Below are 24989 nucleotides of genomic sequence, written 5' to 3'. Positions count from 1 at the left end.
TCGGACCGGCCCTACTATCTATCCTATCTTAACTAATAATTCTAATTTTATCACATTCATTTATTCATTTCCTCAAGTTTAGCCCTGTATATGTGCAGTGTGGAGACGTGTTCAGCAATGAATTTGAGATGTGGAAGGGAAATCTCATTACAAACAATATTAAAGGAAAAAGAGCAGCCAGGACTCAGGGACATTTAAATATGTCAGGGCTGGAGTCACATGGATGGTTAACGTGTGGGTGGACGATCATGTGTTTGCTCCATATTTAGTTGGTTAAGTAAGTGGTTAAGAACACAACAGGTAGAATATGATGTAGTGATGTCTGGTCTCCTTAGTTAAGGATGGGTGAACCGACTTTAGTGGGACTGCATTACCTGTTTATTAGACATATTGCACACTCAAGGGACAGAGTGGGAAAGTGGAGTTAAGGTCGGAGATCAGCCATGATCTTACTGAATGGTGGAGCGGACTTGAAGAGTCTCTGTTTTTATTTAATTTTGGGAAAGACAACAAGGTCCAGCCCCTGGTGAGAAGCAAGATCTGTCTGTCACAGGACCATGTGGAAAAAAACTGAACTGAATGTCTAGAAAGTAACACACAGGGCAGCATGGTGGCAGAGTGGTTAGCACTGCTGTCTCATGGCACCAAGATCCTAGGCTCACTCCCGAATCTGGGTCACTTCTCGTGTGGAGTTTGCACAATCTCACTGCGTTTGCGTGTGTTTCGCCTTTACAACCCAAGGTAGCCAAGGTGCATGTTAGGTGGTTTGGCCATGCTAAATTGCCCCTTAATTGGAAAAAATGTATTGAGTACTTTAAATTTATTAAAAAACTATGCTCAGTTTTCCAGGTTAAATCCAATGGAAAGTTAAACAGTTTTAAAGTAGTTAAGCGCATCTCACTGTTTGATGTCTGGAAAGGTAACAGAACCTTCCACAAAGCCTTCATTCTCCTGCCTTTTCAAAACCTATTCCCATTAGCCCATGTGTATTATAAAATGCAATGACAAAAAATGTCCCTTTGAAGGGTTGATTGTCTTGTTCCAAGTCCTTCAGTAATTGAGTCACACATTCTTCAATTTGTTCTTCATCAACTTTATTGTCAAAAACCCTGGAACAGAATTAAGAACAGAGGGATTAAAATTTTATTCTTCCTGACAAAACCTGTTTGGAAACCAAGTCGGTTGTCAGGACAACAGGAACAGGAATTGACCATTCAGCCCATTGAGCTGCCCCCACCATTCAGTTAGTCCACAGCTGTAGTGACATCATAGAGAAGCTCACCAAATGGACAGACAAGTGACAGAAAGAGTTTAATACAGAGAAATGTGAGGTGATGTATTTTGCAGAAAGGATTGAGAGATACAGACTTAATGACAGAGTTCCAGAGAGTGTGCGATAGCAGAGGGACCTCAGGGTGCCCAACATGACTGGAAGGAAACAAGAGGCCGGTGTGAACATCATTTACATCCAGTAATGAATATAGAGGGAGAACTGCCCCCTATCAGGATAGATTCTCTGCCGTTCTGGCGGGAAAATACACCAGTGTGAGAAACATATTTCACAATGTAGTGTGCCAAAGCCGGGATGCGTGACGCTGCCTACAGAGCTCAGGATGGAGACCACCTACAAACCTGGACCCTGGAACACCCCAGCAATGGGTTCGGGGAACATGTGCACTTGGACCTTCCAGATTTGGTGTCCTGGAGGGAGTCCATCCTCCGGCCTCACGATATTCCTGGAGATCGATCTTCACTTTAAGGAGGTCCACCTTCTTTTTTCAATGGTGGGTCAGTGTTGTTGGATATCTTTTTAATATAAAACCCGGACATGACGGCGGACTACACACCATGCAGGCCTGACCCACTACTGAAAACAGCGTCAAACACCAAAGTGAATAATTAATGAGGATGAGTGGGAAGATTCGGAGTGTTTTCCGGCAAGCCGGCACAGCGGAAAACACTCCACGATCCCGTCCACACCGCAGCACTTAGTATCAAAATGGGAGAATTCCGGCCCAGGTTGAGTGATGTTGATCCAAGAGCTGACAGAAAGAAACATTAATCACAATATATCAGTCACTAAACTCACCTGGCAAAGTACCGAACAGGAGGTGCGAATACTGTTTTAACTGTTGGATCTGTTGGTTCAGGTGGATTGATGACTTCAGGCAATATCTCTAGATATACTCTGAATCTCTGTTGTATTTTGCCATTTTCCAAGTAACCAAAAACACCCCAAGGAGCGGAGATAGGAACAACGGTACCTGTAGACAGAGAAACATCTGTTACAGCATTTAATTAGGTGATCAACTGATGGGGAGTCAAATTTCCAGGTGAAGGGACAGGGTGACTTTGCTGAGTTGTGGAAAAATTGTGATATCACTTTAAGGAAAAATGCAAATGAACAAGTAGCCAGGATGTAGAGCAGCATGCAGCCAGCATGGTCACACTCATAGTGTGTGTCCCAACATCATATACCAGTCCAGCAGACTCAGATCACTCTCTGTGTCCCACTTCTCTCCACCAGACTGTGCAGCATATTAACAACACAGTTGGAAAAGTCTAGCAGCCTCGAGAGAAAGTCTGTTCCTCAATTCAACCACCCTCCCCCTGGGCCCATCACCTGTGAGGTGCCCATGCCCCACATGGATCTCCACCCACAGCCTCTGGCATCTTTGTGCCTTCCAGTAAATTGTGTGGTATCCCTTTGACCCCATTGTTTGTGAGCTTCTCAGGCAGCCTGGTCAGGCTCCAGGTTCCCTCCCCTTGGTTTTCCCTCTGCCTTCCATTGACAATTATATTCATCCACCTCCTTGTTCCTCCACCTGAAATCATCAGCCGTCCCACTAGCCCCCCAACCCTTGCATAACCCTCCTTCCACATTGCCCGTTTTGTCTTCGTCAAGCCATCAAAACACCCCCCCGACCCCACAGCTCACTGTGCACTCCACCCCTGGTCAAACATTGTACCTTTGCTGCATTGGCTGCATGAGTCCCGCAGCACAGAACTGTCCAGATAGACACTGGTGTGTGGCACCGGTGAAAGGGGGAGGGGCGGGGGAGAAGGAGACCTCTGTACTCGCCAAGCCCAGCCGCAGTACTGACCCGGAAACGGTGGCACAGGAGTGTCCATGGGCCCAGCAGCACGGTGCTGTCCATGGGTCCAGCAGCACGGTGCTGTCCATGGGCCCAGCAGCAGCACGGTGCTGTCCATGGAGACCAGCTCGGCATGGAGATGGAGGGCAGGAACTGGTCTGCCCCGGCAGTGTCCATGGGCCCAGCAGCACGGTGCTGTCCATGGGTCCAGCAGCACGGTGCTGTCCATGGGTCCAGCAGCACGGTGCTGTCCATGGGCCCAGCAGCACGGTGCTGTCCATGGGTCCAGCAGCACGGTGCTGTCCATGGGCCCAGCAGCACGGTGCTGTCCATGGGCCCAGCAGCACGGTGCTGTCCATGGGCCCAGCAGCACGGTGCTGTCCATGGGCCCAGCAGCACGGTGCTGTCCATGGGCCCAGCAGCACGGTGCTGTCCATGGGTCCAGCAGCACGGTGCTGTCCATGGGCCCAGCAGCAGCACGGTGCTGTCCATGGAGACCAGCTCGGCATGGAGATGGAGGGCAGGAACTGGTCTGCCCCGGCAGTGTCCATGGGCCCAGCAGCACGGTGCTGTCCATGGGTCCAGCAGCACGGTGCTGTCCATGGGCCCAGCAGCACGGTGCTGTCCATGGGTCCAGCAGCACGGTGCTGTCCATGGGCCCAGCAGCAGCACGGTGCTGTCCATGGAGACCAGCTCGGCATGGAGATGGAGGGCAGGAACTGGTCTGCCCCGGCAGTGTCCATGGGCCCAGCAGCACGGTGCTGTCCATGGGCCCAGCAGCACGGTGCTGTCCATGGGCCCAGCAGCACGGTGCTGTCCATGGGCCCAGCAGCACGGTGCTGTCCATGGGCCCAGCAGCACGGTGCTGTCCATGGGCCCAGCAGCACGGTGCTGTCCATGGAGACCAGCTCGGCATGGAGATGGAGGGCAGGAACTGGTCTGACCCGGCAGAATGGTGAACAGTGCATCAGGAGCAGCGCAGCACTATGGCAGGGTTCCATTCACCTCAAAATCTCCAGTGAACCGAGGGTCACCTTAAACCCTCCAGCCTTTTTGAAAAATAAAGTTAGAGTACCAAGTATTGTTTCCAATTAAATAGCAATTTAGCGTGGCCATTCCGCCTACCCTGCAAATCGTTGGGTTGTGGGGATGAAACCCACGCAGACACGAGGAGAATGTGCAAACTCCGCACAGACAGTGACCCAGGGCCAAGGTCATTGATCACGCCAGCCTTAATCACTCAGGTTTGAGGCCAATGTGATTTGCGACTGATGTGACGCATGATTGGCAAACCTGGCAGGACAACATCCTGGGCTGAAGGGCCAGTACTGTTCTTTGTTCTATGTTCTATGATACCGACGGGCAGCTGCTTTAATGAGCATTCATGGGCACAAATGAATGTATCTGACATTTACGCCACCTGCCAGTGGGTTGACTGAGCTGCCATTAACCCGCCATTGGGAAAATTACAACATAATTTTACACCATCTGTGTTCGACCTGTTGCCTCCCACCAGATTCACCACATCCGCCCGGCACTAAGAGAATTGGGAGAATTGTGCCCCTAGTTTAACAGAGCTGTGTGTGAGGTTGGTCTCATTCCTTGATTGGATTTATCCATTTAATTGCACTGACTCGCTCTTTTCCCACAGACCGACACATTTTCCCAATCAGTTAAATATTAATCTTTTGAAATTTCGTCTTGCATTTGCTTCCAGTTCAAGTAGAACATTCCAGATCGTTGCCGTGACTTCCGTTCTCCCCAGAGTTGGATTTGGAGAGCATACTCCAAACATATGCTGGGGAATGACTCTCGGAACTTCCCAAGTCAGCATTTGCAATTGGCTGGACGTGCTCCTGAGCTGTGAGTTGTTCGATAAAGCGAATTAAATATGCTTACCGCCAAGTTTCTGCTAATTTGATGTTTTATTCATTGAATGAGGGCATCGTTGGCTGGGCCAGCATTTATTGCCCATCCCTATTAGACGTTCAGCACTTGGAGGAAGTATTGAGGGTAGCAAGGGAGCAGAATGTACACTGCGTGATCGAGGCCAATACATGCCAGTCCAGCGAGCGATAGACACACCCTGTAAATTAATTCTTAAAAGCTGAGGGCATTGAAGTGTCAACCAGGGGCGGAATTCTCCGACCCCCCCCCGCAGGGTCGGAGAATCGCACGGGGCCGGCGTAAATCTCGTCCCCGCTGTGGCTGGAATTCTCCGCTACCCGAGAATCGGCGGTAGCTGTGTGGGGTATTTATGTTTGTAGTTGATAGAAATTCTTGCATGTGTGTGGTCATACAAATGTTAACTAAATTTGTAGAATAAAGTTTGTTTTTTTGATTAAAAGTGCCTAAGAACTCTGTTGAATAACACCCGAATGGCAATAACACCCGAATGGCAATAACACCCGAATGGCAATAACACCCGAATGGCAATAACACCCGAATGGCAGGCCCTTGTGCTCATCCCAGCCACATTCAATAAACAGTTGTAGGTCAGGTGGTGTACTTTGGAGTTTTCTAAACCCTGGCCCATAACAAATAGGCCATTCGGCCCTCAGAGCCTACTCCATGATTGCAGCTGCATCAGAAGTTAGGATTTGGTGACTTGCTTCATGCAGGAATCCAGGAACCGAGCCACACACCTCCTTGAGAAATAAGGTATAAATATGCTGGTTGCAGAACACTGGCAGCGACCACTCAGGAATAACAATCTGATAAAGAGGGAAGAAGAATCCTGAGCTTGAAGCCCCGGAGACGGTGAGCTGGAGCCCAGAGACCGCAGCAATGGGAGTCGAGCCCTGTTAGCGCCGCCTGGCCAGAGTGACTTGGATTTCACTCACTGATCTTATTTGGGGAAATAAATGTTGCTTATTTGTGAAACATATCTTAATATGTTGAAAGATCAAATAGCAATAGTGAGAATTCAGAATGTCCAAATTACCGAACAGCACGTCTTTCGGGACTTGTGGAAGGAAACCGGAGCACCCGGAGGAAACCCACACAGACACGGAGAGATTGTGCAGACTCCATACAGGCAGTGACCCAAGCCGGGAATTGAACCTGGGACCCTGGCGCTGTGAAGCAACAGTGCTATCCACTGTGCTATTATGCAGCCCATAATAGATCGAGCAGCAGAGCCTCGGCCAACAATATCATCCGTCCTCACTGCAGTAATTGACTCCTTGATCAATAATGTGACACCAGCTCCTCTGTTGGGGGCCATTGCCAGGTCACTGTCAAGGTGCTGCCTGGCATGTCCCTCTTCTTGGGGCTGTACTTACACCCCTGATCCCTTCACCTGATTCACATTGCTCCAGACCTATTGTCAACCTCGACACTGTGATCTCACAACAGAGAGGTGGGGGAGGGGGGAATCCCAATGTGTGGGGACGACACTGCGGGAAGCCGGCCAATGAGATTTATATAGATTTAAATCTAGTCCCCAAACTTCCTGGGCAGGGACCTAATTCTGTCAATGGCGAGATGGGGATCCCATTGGAAAGATTCTCGTTTTTGGGCTCCGACAGGATTCTGGCCCCTGCCGGCCAATGTTTTAGTTCAATGGTCTTTCATCAGAACAGGGTAATGTTAGAGATGATAAGTGTGAGGGGGACAGGGTGGGTGAAAGAACAGAAAGTAAGGCTGGGAGAGGGGGAAGACAGGAGAGATTAAATGGCCAAAGGGTTGAAAGTGGAAGGCCAAAGAGGGAGGAATGGATGGTATTAGTTAAAAAAAAAAACCTTTCCCGGGATCTGGGTGTTGGTGACTGGACCAGATTTGTTGTCCATTCCTGATTGTCCCTGGGAGGAGGATGGAAAGCCGCCATCTTGATCGGCTGTGATCCGTGTGGTGTAGGTACACCCACACTGCTATTAGGAAGGGAATTCCATGATTTTTCACCCAGCAGAGAGACAATATAAATAAAGGGAACAGTTCTAAAGTGGGGTAGGAGCAGAGGGGCCGATGTGTGTGATATATCTGTATAAGTTATTGAAGGTGGCAGGGCGGGCTGAGAGAACAGTTAATAAAGAACACAGCCTTCTAGACTTTATAAACAGGAGCAATGATTCCAAAAGTAAAGCTAAAGTTCCCATGATAGTGAAGGGTGGGAGCAATAAGTCCGGACAACCCTGGATGTCAAGGCATATCCAGTGTTGGATAAGGGATTTAAAGTGGTTTAGAAATGAAGCAAAGGCGACATGAGGAAAATGATTTTCACAAAGCGAGTGGTTCGGATTTGGAATAAACTGTCTGAGGATTGAGCTGGAGGCAGGTTCAATTGAGGCATTCAAGTGGGAATTGAATTATTATCTGCAAGGGAAGAATATGTAGGGTTAAGGGAAGAAAGCAGAGGAGGGGCACTATGTCAAGCTTTGTGCTAATACATCGACAGGCCTCTCTGTTCTTGCACCCCTTTATAATCTTTCTAATTATTTCATATTTGTATATTAAAATATCATGGGCGGGATTGTCCGGCCCGCTTTCCGGTGCGACGTCCCACCCACCTCCCGCTGGTTGCGGAATTCGTACTGTGGCATACTGTGAAACAGGTTGTGTGTGGGTGGGTGTGTGTGTGGATGTGGCTACTTTAATTAAACTGAAGACAGTTAAACTGCAAGATTAGAAACATAAAAAAGCTGTTAGATGTGAAAGCAAGTGTTTTTAAATGGAGAAGAGCAGAGCTGAAATGAGAATAGTGAGATGCATGAATGGAAATTTGCATTAAGAAGTTAAGGCGGGTGACTGAATTTGAATTACTAAATTTCAAAAGGGAAATAGACGATAGGCAAAAATCATAAATGCGTAAAGCAAAGTATCACGTTTATTTTCACCCAAAATAAATAGCAATTCAAAACAAACATGAACCTTCTGTGTGTTCTGAGAAAGCAAATTTCCAAAGAGATGAATAAACAATAGAATTAAAGACAAAAGGGGAAAAACAGATTTAAAGAGAGACTGAAAGCTGTATAGCCTTTAGTGGCACTGGGGTGCTACTTTGGGCTGTATTAGAGTGCTTAAGTTGGGGTTTAGTGACAGAGTTCAGTGAGGAGGGAGAAGATGCTCCTTTCATTTTCTACCCTTCCTCAGAACAGCGAACGGCAGCGGCCTTGCATTGAGGGCCTTTGGGGCCAGCAACAGCGGCTTTCGGAGGTGACGCACACTTCAGAAAGTGACATGGTCCCAACAGAGACATACAGAGTATTTTCTTACTGTTTTTAAGTATAAGACATCAGCTTACATAAAGGGAGGGATTATAATAGAAGTGTTTTGAAATGAAGGAACGTCCAGAGCCGAAGTAAATTCTATTAAAGGGCATAACTATTCTAATCTAGAGAGAGAGCTCAGATCCATGGTGTGGACGCTTCCAGTGTCCCTGGTGACCACATGTGCTGGAAGAGAGTCTGACTGCTGCTATTGGCTTAACCACATTTTGGAGCTGAAGCTATGAATGGACTTACTGTGGAGCATTCACAATGCTGAGAATGTCGTGGATAGCACGTTCAGCAAGGGTTAGGGTGAACAGGCAAAAAGGAAATGTGCAACTATCAGACAAAGTAAAAGAGTCAGGAAGGAAGTGCAGGAGACCCCTGTGGTCAGTCCCCTCTCAAACAGATAGGCCAATTTGGATATTGTTGGGCATGGCCTCTCAGGGAAAAGCAGCAACAGCCAAGTTCATGACACATCAGGTGGCTCTGCTGCACAGACGGGGAGTTAAACCAATGGCATGGCTGTAGTGATGGCGGATTCAATAACAAAGGGCACAGACAGGTCCTTCTGTGACTGGAGACGTGAATCCAGGTTGGTATGTTTCCTCTCCTGTGCCAGGATCCGAGATGTCATGGGGCTGCTGCAAGGCATTCTGGAGAGGGAGGGTGAACTGCCAGTGGTCATGGTCCACATAGTTACCTTAGGGTTCAAAGCAGACATGTCCCCTCCAAAAATAAGAATGGTGCTGCCAAATCTAGACCCCCATGGTTGTCTAGAAAAATACAGAAGAATAAACAGAAAACAAAAGCTTCTGATCGTGACAAAAAACTCAACACAAGAGGATCGAAAGTACAGGGGTCAAGAAAAAATAGAAATAGGGAAATCAAAAAGAGGGCAGGAAGAAATATTCACAAGCAAGTTTAAGGAAAACCCAAGATGCTTTACCAGCATTTAAAGAGCAAAAGGATAATTACACAAAAATGGGACCTACCAGAGATAAAGAAGCAAACTTTTGTGAAGATGCAGAGGATATGGGAAGAGTATTAAATAATTTTTGTCTCCATAGTCACAAAGGAAAGAGATGATGTGGCTATAATAATCGAAGGGGAGCAGTGTGAAATATTGCAAAAAATAATCATAATGAGAGAGGAAGTGTGAGAGGAGTTGGAATTCTCGAAATTGGATAAGTCACCAGCATGCAATGGATTATTTCCTAGAATATTGAAGGAGGTCAGGGAGTAAATAGCAGATGTTCTGAGGATTATTTTACAATATTCACTGGACATGGAGGAGATTCCAAGGGACTAGAGGAATGTAAGTGTGGTTCCATTGTTTAAAAGTTTACAAAGGAAAGGCCAAACAATTATAGGCCGGTCAGTCTTACATCGGTGATGGTCCCACATGGCAGGTTGATCAAAAATGTAAATACCCATGGGATACAGGGTAACATGGTAAATTGGATCCAAATTCGGCCCATCGAGTCTGCTCCGCCTTTCGATCATGGCTGATATCTGTTACCTACAATGCTACAGACCAAGAGCTGGGTGGCGAAATCAGCCAGAGCATCACCTCCCTGGAACACATGGCCTAGGAGCAGGAGCAGGCAATTTATCCTCCCAAGTCTAATACCCTCAATGTGATCATGGCCTCATCCCATCATGGCCTCAACTCTACTGTCCTGCCCGTTCTCCATAACCCTTCAACCCATTACCAATGGGTTGAAGCCTCCCCGTACAGGCGCCGGAATGGGGCGACTAGGGACTTTTCACAGTAACTTCATTTGAAGCCTACTCGTGACAATAAGTGATTTTCATTTCATTCATTTCAATTAAAAATCTGTCTCACTCCTCAAATTTACTCACTCTCCCTGCATCCACCACACTCTGGGGTAACGAATTCCACAGATTCACAATCCTTTGGGAGAAGTAGTTTCTTTTCAACCTTGTTTAAATTTGCAACCCCGTATCCTGAGACTATGACCTCTCCTTCCAGAATGACCCACACGAGGAAGCATCTGATCCACTTCTACTTTCTCCATAGCTTTTAGCATCTTGTATGTCTCAATTTGATCTCTTCTCATTCTTCTAAACTCTCGAGAGTATAGGCCTAAAATGTTCAGTGCCTTCTCATACGACAAACCCCTTGGGCTGGATTCTTCATTCCTGAGGCTAAGTACCGATACCAACGGAGGATCAGGTGGCGTTTCACGATGGGAAAATTGGCGCCAAACCCTTGCCGATTCTGCTACCGATGCGGGGCTAGCACCGGCACCACGTGAAAAACCTGCAGAACATGTGGAAAACTGGGAAATCGCAGGTACCGTGCTACACATGCTCAGGGCTGACAGGCTGCAGCCCCACGTACGCCTACACCTCCCACACACAAACTAATCACACCGGCAAAGATGGCGTAGGCCATGCTGGACCGCGTGCCCACCCACTTCGACCCCACAGCCCAGCTCCTGGCCACCTCTCACTGCTCCCCCCAGCCCTGGCAGAAGCCCCCCCAGCCAGCGGCATGCATCGCGGCTGCGTGTGGTGTTGTTAGACAGTGTCTGCACACCCTCTCTCTCCGCAGCTGGCACACCAGGATCCCGATCGCTGAGACTACACATAGCCCACGCAGGCGGGAACTCAGCCATCGGAGGCGGAGCATCACGGATGGGTCGGCTAATGACATACCAATGGGGTTTTGACTGCACGCAGCGGGCGTCCCGATGACATCAAATTGGAAGAGCGGAGCATTGCAACCCGGCATTAAACCGATCCTGGCACCAGGAGCCATTCTCCGCCCGATTGCTGTTCCCGATTTCAGCGTCGGGCAATGGAGAATCCCGCCCATCATCTCTGGAATCAATCTAGTGAACCTCCTCTGACCTGCCTCCAATGCCACGATGTATTTCCTCAAATAAGAGGACCAAAACTGTGCACAATACTCCAGGTGTGGTCTCACCAATGCCTTGTCTAGTTGCAACAACACAGCCTTACCTTTAAATTCAATTCCTGTAGCTATAAATGCTAACATTCCATTCACTTTCTTTATTATATGCTGCACCTGCATGCTAGGTTTATAAGACCATGAGACACAGGAGTAGAGTTCAGCCTCTTTCCCGATCGAGTCTGCTCCGCCATTCAATCATGGCTGATATTTTTCTCATCCCCATTTAACTTCATTCCTTACTAACAATGCAACACTGCCCTCTTGCCCATCTGCCTGCCCTTTCGATCGGACACATAACCTTGGATATTTAGATCCCATTCCTGATCCCCTTGCAAATGTGATGTCTCTGTGATGCCCACAACATCGGACCGGCCAATTTCAATGTCCGCAACAAGCTCATTTACTTGTTCCGTATACTGCACGCATTTAGGTACAACACCCTCAATCCTGCATTGACCAGTTCCCTTCTTTTTTGCTCTTCTGAGGGTGATATTGTTCTCTTATTTTTGTTCTTGATTTTCCCTTCAGCTATTACACCTTCTCAGCTAACCCTCTGGTTCCCACCCCTCTGCCATACTAGTTTAAATCCTCCCGAGTGACTCTGGCAAACCTCCCAGCCAGGATATCAGTGCCCCTCCAGTTTAGATGTAGCCCTTCCTTCTTGTACAGGTCCTACCTGCCCCGGAAGAGATCCCAATGGTCCAGGCATCTGAAACGCTCCCTCTACACCACCAGTTTAGCCACATGTTTAACTGCACCATCCTCGTATTTCTATCCTCACTGGCACATGGCACAGGGGGTAATCCTGATATTACAACCCTGATATTATCTGCACATGTTGACATTATACCTTCCTGACCCAAATCTAGATGATTAAAATTCATCAAATGTGTAATAGTCCTCTGGGGAACATCACTGGATACTTGCCAGTCTGAAAAACAACTGTTCACCACTGTTCTCTCCTTTCTGTCACAGGACCTATTCTGTCTCCATGCTGCCAATCCCTTCCATCGCATGAGTTTCAGTTTTGCTGACTGTTATAAATATTGTAATTTGCGAAACACCTTTTGAAATTGCACAGACATAATATCAACTGTACACCCTTTAAACCATTAAATATGTGGTTGAAGTTATTCAAACACAATACCTCTTGAACAAGCAGAATTTCCTGCCACTGAGTCTCAACAGGACACGGCAGCACGGTAGCATAGTGGATAGCACACTTGCTTCACAGCACCAGGGTCCCAGGTTCGATTCCCTGATGGGTCACTGTCTGTGCGGAGTCTGCATGTTCTCCCCATATCTGCGTGGGTTTCCTGCGGGTGCTCCGGTTTCCTCCCACAGTCCAAAGACGTGCAGGTTAGGTGGATTGGCCAATCTAAGTTGTCCTCAATGTCCAAATAAAAGGTTAGGAGAGGTTATTGGGTTAAGGGGATTGGGTTGAAGTGAGGGATTAAATGGGTTGGTGCAGACTCGATGGGCAGAATGGCCTCCTTCTACATTGTATGTTCTATGCTCTGTGTTCAGTCGGGAGCCAGCATTCCTGCAGCATCCAGTAAACTGAGAGAGATGCAGTTTATCAGCTTCCACACGGGTTCATGTCGACTCCAATAGTGGGACTCATGCCTGACAAAGAGCCTTTATTATACTCGGAAAATTCAACAGCCACAGCTGGAGTCAGAACATGAGTTTGGAATCTCACTCCCAGCACGCGTGGGAAACCTTCCCAGATTCTGGGAACATAAATCCTGCAGGTATCAAAGAAGTAGCCCAAATGGCCCTTCAACCCACTAGTCACATGTGAATGAGGAACGCTCTGGGATTGACAATGGTGGAATTCTTTGGTCAGTGTGTCAGTCTGTACAGAAAGTTCAAACGTGTCAGGTTAAAGAGTGAATGGTTGGTTTATATTCTGTTGTTACTTTGAAGGAACATCTGACATACCTGCAGCATTACCACAACGTGAATAATTGAAAAGTTTCTCCAGCCCGATCTCCATCGCACTTTTAAAATTCACTGCATGAACCTCAGTTTCAACCCTCTGGCGAAATTTGTATTCCATCTCTTTATAATTCTGAAACAAGAAAATAAAATCTATCACCAAATGACACAACTGAACGAGCACCAAAACACCTTGGTGTTGAGAGGACTGTCCTGGGTTCCCAGGTGTGGGAGCAGTATTCATGTCCTGGATGGACTGACCTTGTGAAAGAGTTTGCAGTTTTTGATGGAAGTCTAGGCTTCACCACTTCTGGATACATTTTCCTTACCCTCTCATGCACTCTTTCAACGTTAGAGATGTCCTGTACGATGTGCCTCATTCCTTCCCCTTGGGTTTTCAATTAAAACAAATATAGAGAATGTTCACATAGAATTTACAGTGCAGATGGAGGTCATTCGGCCCATCGAGTCTGCACCAGCCCTTGAAAAGAGTACCCCATTAAAGCCCACACTTCCAACCTATACCCGTAACCCCACCTAACCATTTTGGACCTATATGGAGTTCAGTAAGGCATTTGATAAGGTTCCCCATGGTAGGCTCATTGAGAAAGTCAGGATGCATGGGATACAGGGAAATCTAGCTGTCTCGATACAGAATTGGCTGGCTGTATGAAGACAGCAAGTGGTAGTGGATGGAAAGTATTCCGCCTGGAGGTCAGTGACCAGTGGTGTCCCGCAGGGATCTGTTCTGGGACTTCTGCTCTTTGTGTTTAATGACTTGGATGAGGAAGTGGAAGGGTGGGTTAGTAAGTTTTCCAATGACATGAAGGTTGGTGGAGTTGTAGATAGTGTTGAGGGCTGTTGCAGGTTACAACAGGACATTGACAGGATGCAGAGATGGGCTGAGTAGTGGTCGATGGAGTTCAACCTGGATGAATGTGAAGTGATTCATTTTGGAAGGTCAAATTTGAATGCTGAATACAGGGTTAAAGGCAGGATTCTTGCAAGTGTGGAGGAACAGAGGGATCTTGGGGTCCACGTACATAGATCCCTCAAAGTTGCCACGCAGATTGATAGGGTTGTTAAGAAGGTATATGGTGTGTTAGCTTTCATTAACAGCGGGTTTGAGTTCAACAGCCGCGAGGTTTTGCTGCCGCTTTATAAAACCCTAGTTAGACCACACTTGGGATATTGTGTCCAGTTCTGGTCACCTCATTATAGGTAAGATGTGGATGCTTTGGAGAAGGTACTGAGGAGATTTACCAGGATGCTGCCTGGACTGGAGGGCATGTCTTATGAAGAAAGATTGAGGGAGCTAGGGCTTTTCTCACTGGAGCGAAGAAGGAAGAGAGGTGACTTGATAAAGGTGATGAGAGGCATGGATAGACTGGATAGCCAGAGACTTTTCCCCAGGGCAGAAATGGCTGTCATGAGGGGAACATAATTTTAAGGTGATTGAGGAAGGTATAGTGGAGATGTCAGAGGCAGGTTCTTTACACAGAGAGTGGTGGGTGCGTGGAATGTACTGCCAGCTGAGTTGATGGAGTCAGAGCCATTAGGGACATATAAGTGCCTCTTGGACAGGCACATGGACAGCAGCTGAAGGGGTGTATGTTAGGTTGATCTTAGATTCATATAAATGGTCAGCACAACATTATGGGCCGAAGGGCCTGTACTGTGCTGTACTGTTCTATGTTCTATGTATCCAGTCACTAATACAGGATGAAAAAAAAATGTAATTGGACCATAAGAAATAGGAACTGGAGGAGGCCTGACAGCTCCTCAAGCCTGCTCCACCAATCAACAAGATCATGCCTCACCTTTAACCCCAACTCTACTTGCCCCACGCAATCCCGAGCTGTTACATTGTGTTGTCGGGTTGGAGAATTTTCCATAATTCCCAAAGACTGCTGGCTGCAGACATTCTGGGCGCGATTCTTCGCTGCCCACGACGTGTCGGAGAATAGCGGGAGGGCCTTCCCGACATTTTTCCCGACCTCCCGCTATTCTCCCCCCCCCACGGCCGCCCCACGACACGAATCGCTGCTCGCCGTTTTTTACGGCGAACAGCGATTCTCCCCAGGCCGATGGGCCGAGTTCACAGGCCTCTACGACTGTTTTCACGAATGCAAACACACCTGCTCTCGCCATTTCGTGAAAACGGCCGCAAAGTGCCGTCCCGGACAACCATGGCACCGATTGGCACGGCCGCACTACGGCCGTGCCAAGGGTGGCATGGGCCTGCGATCGGTGCCCACCGATCGCGAGCAGCGGGTCCGATACCCGCACACTCTTTGTTCCTCCGTCGCCCCGCAGGATCAGTCTGCGGGGCGGCTGAGGGGCATGACGGCCCGCGCATGCGCGGGTTTGACGCATATGCGTGATGATGTCATCCACGCATGCACGGGTTGGAGCTGTCCAACTTAGCGACGGTCGCTAAGCCCGCGATGCCGTGCTTCACGGGGCTTCGCTGCTATCCCCGCCCGGGGGGGAGAATCGGGTCCCAGGAGGGGGTGGGGAGGCTGCCGTGAAACACGGCCAGTTTCACAGCAGCCATTACGACTCTCCGCATTTGCGGAGAATCGCGCCCTCTAACTCTATTGTAACACATTTACAGTTATCAGAACATTCCCTGACATGAGCTTCTTTTCATGTTGCTTTCATCAAGACACTAAGATCAGGAGTATATGTCACTTCCTTCCAATGACATCACAGGGTTAACCCTTCACAGGACTGTTTCTAATATCCTCCATTATATTATACCTGCGATGAACCTAGAATCCTACATTCCAGCTATCTTAACCTTCAGTAAACTCAATGATGAAGCTTCCATAACAGGCTGGAGAATTCCAAAGATTCACAACCCTTTGTGTGAAGAAATTTCTCCCCACCAGTCCTATTTGATTAAGGGCTGGTTTAGCACAATGGGCTAACACAGCTGGCTCGTAATGTAGAACAAGACCAGCAGCGCGGGTTCAATTCCCGTTCCAGCCTCCCTGAACAGGTACTGGAATGTGGCGACTGGGGGCTTTTCACAGTAACCTCATTGAAGCCTACTTGTGACAACAAGCTATAATTATTTTTAGCTCTTTTTACTGAATCTGTGCTGCCCTGTTCTCGATGTCTCAGCCAGGGGAAAACAACCTTCCTACCTTGTCGTCATCTATGTTTCAATGAGATCGCTCTCATTCTCCTAAATTCCAGAGAGTACGCAACAATATGATTCCTTTCAGCATTGGACAACTCTGTAACATAGGAACCAATCCAGTGAATCTTCACTGCATCATTGTGGCGCTAACAATTATACTCAAAGCCGAGAGACTAGTACAATAGAGGCTTTATTGCTGTACGATGTTGTCCCTCCATCCGCAACTGTAGACTGAGGGTCTGAGCAGCTCTCATACATATTTATACACAAGCTCCCTGTGGGCGGAGCTAGCCGGCAGGGGCTGACCGGAGGAACCTGTATTACAGGTACAGGCATACATCCCCCTACTGCAGTACACATAACTACAGTGGTTATCTCACCACATTCACCCCCTGTAAAAAATGAGTCCGGCGGGGGTGACATGTAACTTCTAATACAAAGGATGCTATTTACAAGAGGGTCCAACAAGGAAAATCAAGAGTCCATCCGGTTAGCAGGTTACAGGTTGAGCCGAATCGGTGGTCGGACGTTCCGCTGTGATCGGCGTAGCTGTGGTGGTGACGTCGGCACAGGCGGTGATGGCCCCGATGGTGCAGGTGCTGGCGGTGTTGGTGCTGGCTGCTGGCGGGATGACTCCGAGAGCAAGCCGAAATCTTCCATGTCCTCCAGGGTGGGCAGGGGGATGAGGGATGGACCTGATGGGGACGAATAGGGGGGCGCTGGGGTTGGCGCAGGAAGGGGTGTGGGCATGGGATCGGCACCTGAGGGAGCCAGGTCCCGGAGCGAGACTGTGTCCTGGCGGCCGTCGGGGAACTCCACGTAGGCATACTGAGGGTTGGCGTGGAGAAGGCGTACTTTGTCCACCAGGGGTTCCGCCTTGTGGTGCCGTACATGCCTACGGAGAAGGACTGGGCCCGGAGTCGTGAGCCAAGTCGGGAGCGACACTCCGGATGTGGACTTCCTAGGGAAGGCAAAAACGCGTTCATGGGGTGTACTGTTAGTTGCGGTGCACAGTAGCGACCGAATGGAATGGAGCGCGTCAGGGAGGACCTGTTGCCAGCGAGCGGCTGGGAGGTTCCTGGACCGTAGGGCCAGCTGGACGGCCCTCCATACCGTCCCGTTCTCCCTCTCTACCTGCCCGTTTCCCCGGGGGTTGTAGCTGGTCGTCCTGCTGGAGGCAATACCCCTGCTGAGCAGGAACTTGACGCAGCTCATCGCTCATGAATGAGGATCCCCTGTCACTGTGGATATAGTCGGGGAAACCGAACAGGGCGAAAATGGAATCCAGGGCCTTGATGACGGTGGCAGACGTCATATCTGGGCATTGGGATGGCAAAGGGGAACCTAGAAAATTCATCGACCACACTAAGGATGTAGGTGTTGCGGTCGGTAGAGGGAAGGGGCCCTTTGAAGTCCACGCTGAGGCGTTCAAAGTGGCGGGATGCTTTCACCAGGCGCGCGCGATCTGGCCGGTAGAAGTGCGGCTTGCACTCCGCACAGATCTGGCAGTCTCTGGTGACTGTCCGTACTTCCTCGACGGAGTAGGGCAGATTGCGGGCTTTGATCAGATGGTACAAGCGGGTGACCCCCGGATGGCAAAGGCTGTCGTGCAAGGCACGGAGCTGGTTCACTTGTGCACTGGCACATGTACCTCGGGAGAGGGCGTCTGGGGGCTCGTTGAGCTTGCCGGGGCGATACAAGATTTCGTAGTTAAAGGTGGAGAGCTCTATTCTCCACCGCAAGATTTTGTCATTCTTGATCTTGCCCCGCTGCGTGTTGTTGAACATGAAGGCTACTGACCGTTGGTCAGTGAGGAGAGTGAATCTCCTGCCGGCCAGGTAATGCCTCCAGTGCCGCACCGCTTCAACGATTGCCTGGGCTTCCTTTTCGACAGAGGAATGCCGAATTTCGGAGGCGTGGAGGGTGCGTGAAAAGAATGCCACGGGTCTGCCGGCCTGATTCAGCGTGGCGGCAAGGGCGACATCTGAAGCGTCGCTCTCTACTTGGAAAGGCAGAGTCTCGTCTACGGCGTGCATCCCCGCCCTGGCTATGTCAGATCGAATGCAGGCGAAGGCCTGTTGTGCCTCGGCCGAGAGGGGAAAATGTGTGGACTGGATAAGTGGCCGGGCCTTGTCTGCGTATTGCGGGACCCACTGGGCGTAATAAGAGAAAAACCCAAGGCAGCGTTTGAGGGCCTTGGGGCAGTGGGGAATTGGGAGCTCCATGAGGGGGCGCATGCGGTTAGGATCGGGCCCCAGTAGTCCGTTTTGGACTATGTAGCCAAGGATGGCTAAGCGGTCTGTGCGGAACACGCATTTCTCCTTGTTGTACGTGGGATTAAGGAGAGATGCGGTATGGAGGAATTTATAAAGGTTGGCATCATGGTCCTGCTGGTCATGGCCGCAGATGGTGACATTGTCGAGGTACGGGAAGGTGGCCTGCAATCCGTACCGGTCAACCATTCGGTCCATTTCTCGCTGAAAGACCGAGACCCCATTCGTGACGCCGAAGGGAACCCTCAGAAATTGGTACAGACGACCGTCCGCCTCAAAGGCAGTGTAGGGACGGTCCGATTTACGGATGGGGAGCTGGTGGTAGGCGGATTTCAGGTCAATAGTAGAGAAGACCCGGTACTGTGCAATCTGATTGACCATATCAGAAATGCGGGGGAGGGGGTACGCGTCGAGCTGCGTGTACCGGTTGATGGTCTGGCTGTAGTCCACGACCATCCTGTGCTTCTCCCCGGTCTTAACCACTACCACCTGGGCTCTCCAAGGGCTGTTGCTGGCCTCGATGATACCCTCCCGAAGCAGCCGCTGGACTTCGGACCTGATGAAGGCCTTGTCCTGGGTGCTGTACCGTCTGCTCCTGGTGGCGACGGGCTTGCAATCCACAGTCAGATTGGCAAAGAGGGAGGGGGGCTCGACCTTGAGGGTCGCGAGGCCGCAAACGGTGAGGGGAGGTAGGGGTCCACCGAATTTGAGGGTGAGGCTCTGGAGATTGCACTGGAAATCCAGGCCTAGTAGGAGTGAAGTGCAGAGGTCGGGGAGAATGTACAGACGGAAACGGTCGAATTCCACACCCTGTACAGTGAGTTTAACCAGGCAGAAACCCCGGATCAGGACAGAGTGGGAACCGGAGGCAAGGGAGATCTGCCGGTCGGCGGGATGGATCGCAAGGGAATAGCGCCTTACCGTGTCCGGGTGGACGAAGCTCTCGGTGCTCCCGGAGCCGATGAGGCAGGAGGTCACATGGCCGTTGACCAGCACCGATGTGGAAGAGGGTGCCAGGTTGCGAGGACGGGACTGGTCGAGCGTAACGGAGGCGAGCAGTGGTTGGTGGGCGGTTGAGTCAGATGAGTCCGACGAGGAGCGGTAGCGACCCGTGTCCCGTGATGGCGGCCCCTGGAGACGAGATGGCGGCATCCGCAGTACCTGTGGGTAAAATGGCGGCGTCCATGGCGCGCACGTTATGGGGTCGGAACAAAATGGCGGCGCCCATGGAACGCACATGGCTGTGGTGGATGAAGATGGCGGCGCCCATGAGGCGCACATGGCGGGGGCGGCAAAAGATGGCGGCGCCCACTGATCGCACGTGGGGTCAGGGGAAGCGGACGGCGGGGCCCATTGAGGGAGCGGCTGAGGCGTGGGGACCGGCGGCGCGATAGCGGCGACCGTCCGGGACTGACACACCGCTGCAAAGTGGCCTTTCTTTCCACAAGCTTTGCAGGTCGCTGTGCGGGCCGGGCAGCGTTGGCGAGGGTGCTTCTGTTGGCCGCAGAAGTAACAGTGGGGACCCCCAGGGGGTGCGGTGCGGCGTGCAGCGCAGGCATAGTGCGCGGGGGCGGCTGCTGGGGGGGCTGTTTGCGGGGTCCACGAGGGGTGGGACGGATGGGCCTGGGGAGCCATTTGCGGGGTCCACGAGGGGTAGGACGGGTGGGCCGAGTGGCTAGCGGAGTGAGTGTGCGCACTACGGGAGGCGGCCGTCATGGAGAGCGGCAGGGCCTTTGCGGCCGCGAGGTCGGGGGCGACCCCTTCCAGCAGTTGTTGCCGGATGGGGTCCGATGCAATGCCTGTAATGAAGGCATCGCGCATGAGTAAATCAGAATGTTCCACGGCTGTGAGGGCCCGGCAGTCGCAGTCTCGTACCAGAGGTATAAGGGCCCTCCAGAAGTCCTCAATCGACTCACCCGGCTGCTGGACGCGAGTAGAAAGTTGATGCCTCGCAAACAGGGTGTTCGTCGATGGTGCATAATTCTCCTTGAGCAGTTCCATAGCTGCGGTGTAGTCGGTCGCATCTCGAATGAGCGGAAAGACGCTGGAGCTAAGTCTGGAGTACAGGAGTTGCTTTTTCTGAGCCTCCGTCGGGGGAGGGTCTGCTGAAGAGATGTAGGCCTCTAAGACTGCGAGCCAGTGATCAAAGTCTTTTCTGGCGTGAGGCGAATGTGGATCCAGCTGCAGACGGTCAGGCTTGACTCTGATGTCCATGGTGACTGGGAAATCGTACAGCAATAAATTGTGGTGCTAACAATTATACTCAAAGCCGAGAGACTAGTACAATAGAGGCTTTATTGCTGTACGATGTTGTCCCTCCATCCGCAACTGTAGATTGAGGGTCTGAGCAGCTCTCATACATATTTATACACAAGCTCCCTGTGGGCGGAGCTAGCCGGCAGGGGCTGACCGGAGGAACCTGTATTACAGGTACAGGCATACATCCCCCTACTGCAGTACACATAACTACAGTGGTTATCTCACCACAATCATCTCCAAGGAATGGACATCCTTAGATCAGGTGCAAAATTCCCCGTTTGGGAGACTAATGTTGACGTTGGGACTGAATCGGGCTTGACGGGCCGAAGGACCTGTTCCTGTGCTGTATTGTTCTTTGTTCTCTGTGATCCATTTTTGACGGCAGTGAGATCCTGGATGAGAAGAGAGCGGGCCTCCAGAACTGGCATCACCAGGTGACGGTGGAGACTCCGGACCCCACTCTGGCCTCATCTCTATCCCATGGAGTAGCCTGGGGCCCATGCAGGAGCCTCCCGCAGGGGATGTGCTGGAACTCCTCAGCACTTCTGAATCCCCCCGTCCACATGACACTGGAGCAGTGGGCAGAACAGGGTATGACACCCAAAAATCCACCTGGCCCATCCAAATCCAGGCCTTCCTGAGTATGGCCACAAAAAGGCATATCAGGTCATAGGGTGAGATATGCAGCAGGCCGCCTCCACATCTGAGGCGTTGTCTGGGTCCCACCTCGTAGGAGTGGTAGGCCATGTAAAATAAGCAAGTTAGACGCCAGTTAATTTTGGCCAGGGTGTGGCTAAGGTTAGAGGTGGGGGTCAGGGCACAATAATGTATACAGTCACTATTAAACACCTTTTCACCAACATTTCGACCTGCCTCACCCCTCTGTCTGAAGGGTGTGAGGGGAGGGCTGGGCTGGGTGTAGAGGGTGTGCCGGCTGGGGAATGTGGGAGGTTGGTGGTGAGGGTGTTGGAGGATGGCATGGGGCAGGGCTCCCAGGACAACTGAACATTCCTCCTGGGGTCATCCTTCGAGGCAGCAGGGAAGAGGGCCCGAAGTGTAAGTCTGCCTTGTAGGACAGCTTATCCAAATTGGTTTCCAAATTCTTTGGTGGCACAGTCATTCCAGCATCTCCTCGATTGCCTCCGTGTTAGAGGCTTGTGTGTGGGCAGGTCCTACAGATGGGGGTGAGGCAGGGAAGTGTGCGTCTGCTGGGAGTGTAGCTGCCGTGTGATGTGGGTCCTGGGTGTGACACACAGATTGTGACAATCTGTCCGGGGGCAGGATGGATGGGAGCAGGGGCGCGGTGGGCAGGCAGGGCTTGGAGACGCTGCTGGCCGGCAGAGTGGGCTCGCTGATACTGCCACTGGTGTGGGCTCTGCCCTGAGAGGGTCAGTGTGCCAGGAAGGTGCCAAAGGTCACGGTACATGTGTCCTTTGTTTGGGGTGAGCTCTGCTATTCCCCTGCTTCCCCTGCAGTGGGGCTGAGCTTCTGATGAGGGCGCTGAGGAATGGCAGCACCTGGTGTGACACTGATTGAGCTTGGCCACGCCCATCCCGGTGACGGGTCAGCTGGGGTCTGAGGGTTTCCAGAGGGGTGGCCTGGGTGGGCTCCCAAATGACCAGAGGCTCTGTGAACATTTACAGGACACAGTGAGCAGTCAGCAGAGTGAGCAGCCAGGGGCCTGGAACTTGTACCAAATGGGTGAGTTTAAAACAAATACTGCAGCAATGGCAGCCTGAGCCAGGCCATCCCGATCCCGAAAGAGACACCCCAAATCCACGGAGCTGTCAGGAAGTCACTCCCACTACTCACCTCCACCCCCCAGCAATTGGTACAATGTTGAACAGTTTTTCCAACTTTGCTTACCTTCTCTCTCCCCTTCAGCAGACATGGCACCCAGTCCCCGTTTGCAAATACCTGCAGTAAATCGCCACCAGCGAAGGAGCGGAGTAATCCCCCTCCCCCATCGCCCTGAATTGACCTTGATTTTGGCTGGTTGACCATTCTCTGGCTGAGCCCTGTTCGTGTTTACATTGCCGCCAATCAGAGAAATTTACACAAGGAGATGAAAACTGGCTGCAAATCTCCAGGTGTGGTCTCAGCAAAGACTTGGGAAATTGGAACAGGACACCAGGATTCTCGCCCTCTTTTCCTTGGATTGCCTCCTTGCCATGGTGGAGAGGCTTGAACATTCTATTAATCACAAGAGCAATGTTATCGGGCATCTTTAGCATCTGACAGGGTCACACATGATGATATGGTCGGGTGGGAGGAACCAGACAAAGCGCAATTTAAACCGATTTCTCAACGGCGGATCATGCAATAGATATTCGAATGGTATCAATGGCTGCCACGGCAACCATTGCCCCCTTGGCCCACTGTGAGGTCCACTATGGTAGAGGCCACAAGTGAACCGCCCCACGTGGTTCCCGGCCGCGGGGACCAGGGAATCATGGGAGGGCGGAGCACAGGGGCATTACGATCCATTTACATTTATTTACTTGCTCCCCCTGGCGTGCGGCGTGGAACTCATTCACGCTGCCACCGGGGGGAGAGGGGCCGGAGTATCGCGTTCCCGTTGCCACCAATCCCCGCTTTTGCCCTGACTCCCGATTCTCCATCCATTCGGAGAACACATTCCATGCATCCCAGGACGGAGAATCCAGCCCTTCCAGTCACAGAATCATCCCTCTACCATCAGCACGGTAGCATAGTGGTTTACAGCATGGTAGCATAGTGGTTAGCACAATTTCTTCACAGCTCCAGGGTCCCGGGTTCGATTCCCGGCTTGGGTCACTGTCTGTGCGGAGTCTGCACGTTCTCCCTGTGTGTGCGTGGGTTTCCTCCGGGTGCTCCGGTTTCCTCCCACAGTCTAAAGATGTGCAGGTTAGGTAGATTGGTCACGCTAAATTGCCCACAGTGTCCAAAATTGCCCTTAGTGTAGGGTGGGGTAACTGGGTTGTGGAGATAGGGTGAAGGTGTGGGCTTGGGTCGGGTGCTCTTTCCAAGAGCCGGTGCAAACTCGGTGGGCCAAATGGCCTCCTTCTGCACTGTAAATTCTATGTTCTATGTTCTATCACCCTCAGCCTCCTGCCTCTCAGCCAGTTTTGGATCCAATGTGTCACTTTGCCTTGGATCCCATCGCCCCTGACTTTCTTGATCAGTCTGCCACAAGGGACCTTATCAAAAGCCTTGCTAAAGTCCATATCGACCACTTCAAATGTATTATCCTCATCAACACTCCTGGTTACCTCCTCAAAATATTCAATTGTATTTGTCAAGAAAGACCTTCCCTTCACAAATCCATGCTGACTATCCCTGATTAATCCGTGTCTAAAGTGCAGATATATTCTGTCCCTCAGAATTCTTTCTTGGTCCCAATCTTGAATTTGGAAATCATTAACTCTGTGAGTGCCAGTCCCGGGATGTCTGAACAGCCCAGGGCAGCTATTTCACTATTTATTCCAGTTCACACACTCAGGATTGACAACCCTCCCTGTCTGAGTTAGACAGAGTTTTGACAGTGAAGAGAGTAAAGGGTATTCAACCCAAAAATACAGGCATAAATAATTTCAGCTGGGACAAACATTACAGAATGCAGCAAACTCTAAAATATACTGACCTTGTCCTCGATGGCTACTACGGGTAGAAGGCAGTCACCTGCTTCACAGAGTTCAATCATCTCTTCTGCTGCTTTTTGTGCAGCGAGTTGGTTCCAGAAGAGGACAGACACGGTTAAGAAGATTCTCAGCATCTTGGTGTCGGCTCAGATCACTGGTGAATCCACTGAATGACTCTCAGCACCTTCAGCTCGATCTGCAGTTTGAGCAGAGAGCTCAGAGATTTTTATACTGTTTTAGGGAGATGATTTTGAATACAGTTCAGCCACAGGAACATCAGGTGTTGAAGAACTGCCCCAGCTAAGTAACTATGGAAATGATTCCTGGTCCCAGCCCTGAATTTAGAAATCATTAACCCTGTGAGTGCTGGTTTCTGGGCAATCTGAACAGCCCGGGGCAGCTACTCCACTACTGATTCCAGTTCACACAATCAGGATTGACCTCCCTGCCTGAGTCAGACAGATTTTTGGTGGGAAAGGGAGTCGAGGGTGATGGGGACAGG

General features: G+C 50.6%; 1 protein-coding gene across 1 annotated transcript; it reads right to left on the bottom strand.

The window, feature by feature from the left end:
• On the bottom strand, window positions 1-24726 carry LOC119967023. Its single transcript, XM_038799026.1, has 4 exons — window positions 24490-24726; window positions 13191-13320; window positions 2090-2264; window positions 1-1109 (listed from the first exon to the last, which is right to left on the bottom strand). Exons 1-4 carry the CDS (start codon window positions 24619-24621, stop codon window positions 944-946), a joined length of 603 nt encoding a protein of 200 aa, XP_038654954.1. The 5' UTR covers window positions 24622-24726; the 3' UTR covers window positions 1-943.
• Window positions 24727-24989: the final 263 nt, after the last annotated feature.

Source organism: Scyliorhinus canicula, chromosome 6 (genome assembly GCF_902713615.1).
Source record: "Scyliorhinus canicula chromosome 6, sScyCan1.1, whole genome shotgun sequence".
NCBI lineage: Eukaryota > Metazoa > Chordata > Chondrichthyes > Carcharhiniformes > Scyliorhinidae > Scyliorhinus > Scyliorhinus canicula.
Note: the sequence above shows the minus strand (reverse complement) of the source record. Positions and strands in the feature narration are given on the sequence as shown.

Bases quoted from the DNA above. Each gene is read 5' to 3' on its own strand.
- LOC119967023 (XM_038799026.1), bottom strand. From the start codon at position 24,621: ATGCTGAGAATCTTCTTAACCGTGTCTGTCCTCTTCTGGAACCAACTC. The intron at 13,321-24,489 runs GTCAGTATATTT...TTCTTGTTTCAG, and splicing joins TAGTAGCCATCGAGGACAAG to AATTATAAAGAGATGGAATA. The intron at 2,265-13,190 runs GTATGTCAGATG...CTCTGTCTACAG, and splicing joins ACGTTGTGGTAATGCTGCAG to GTACCGTTGTTCCTATCTCC.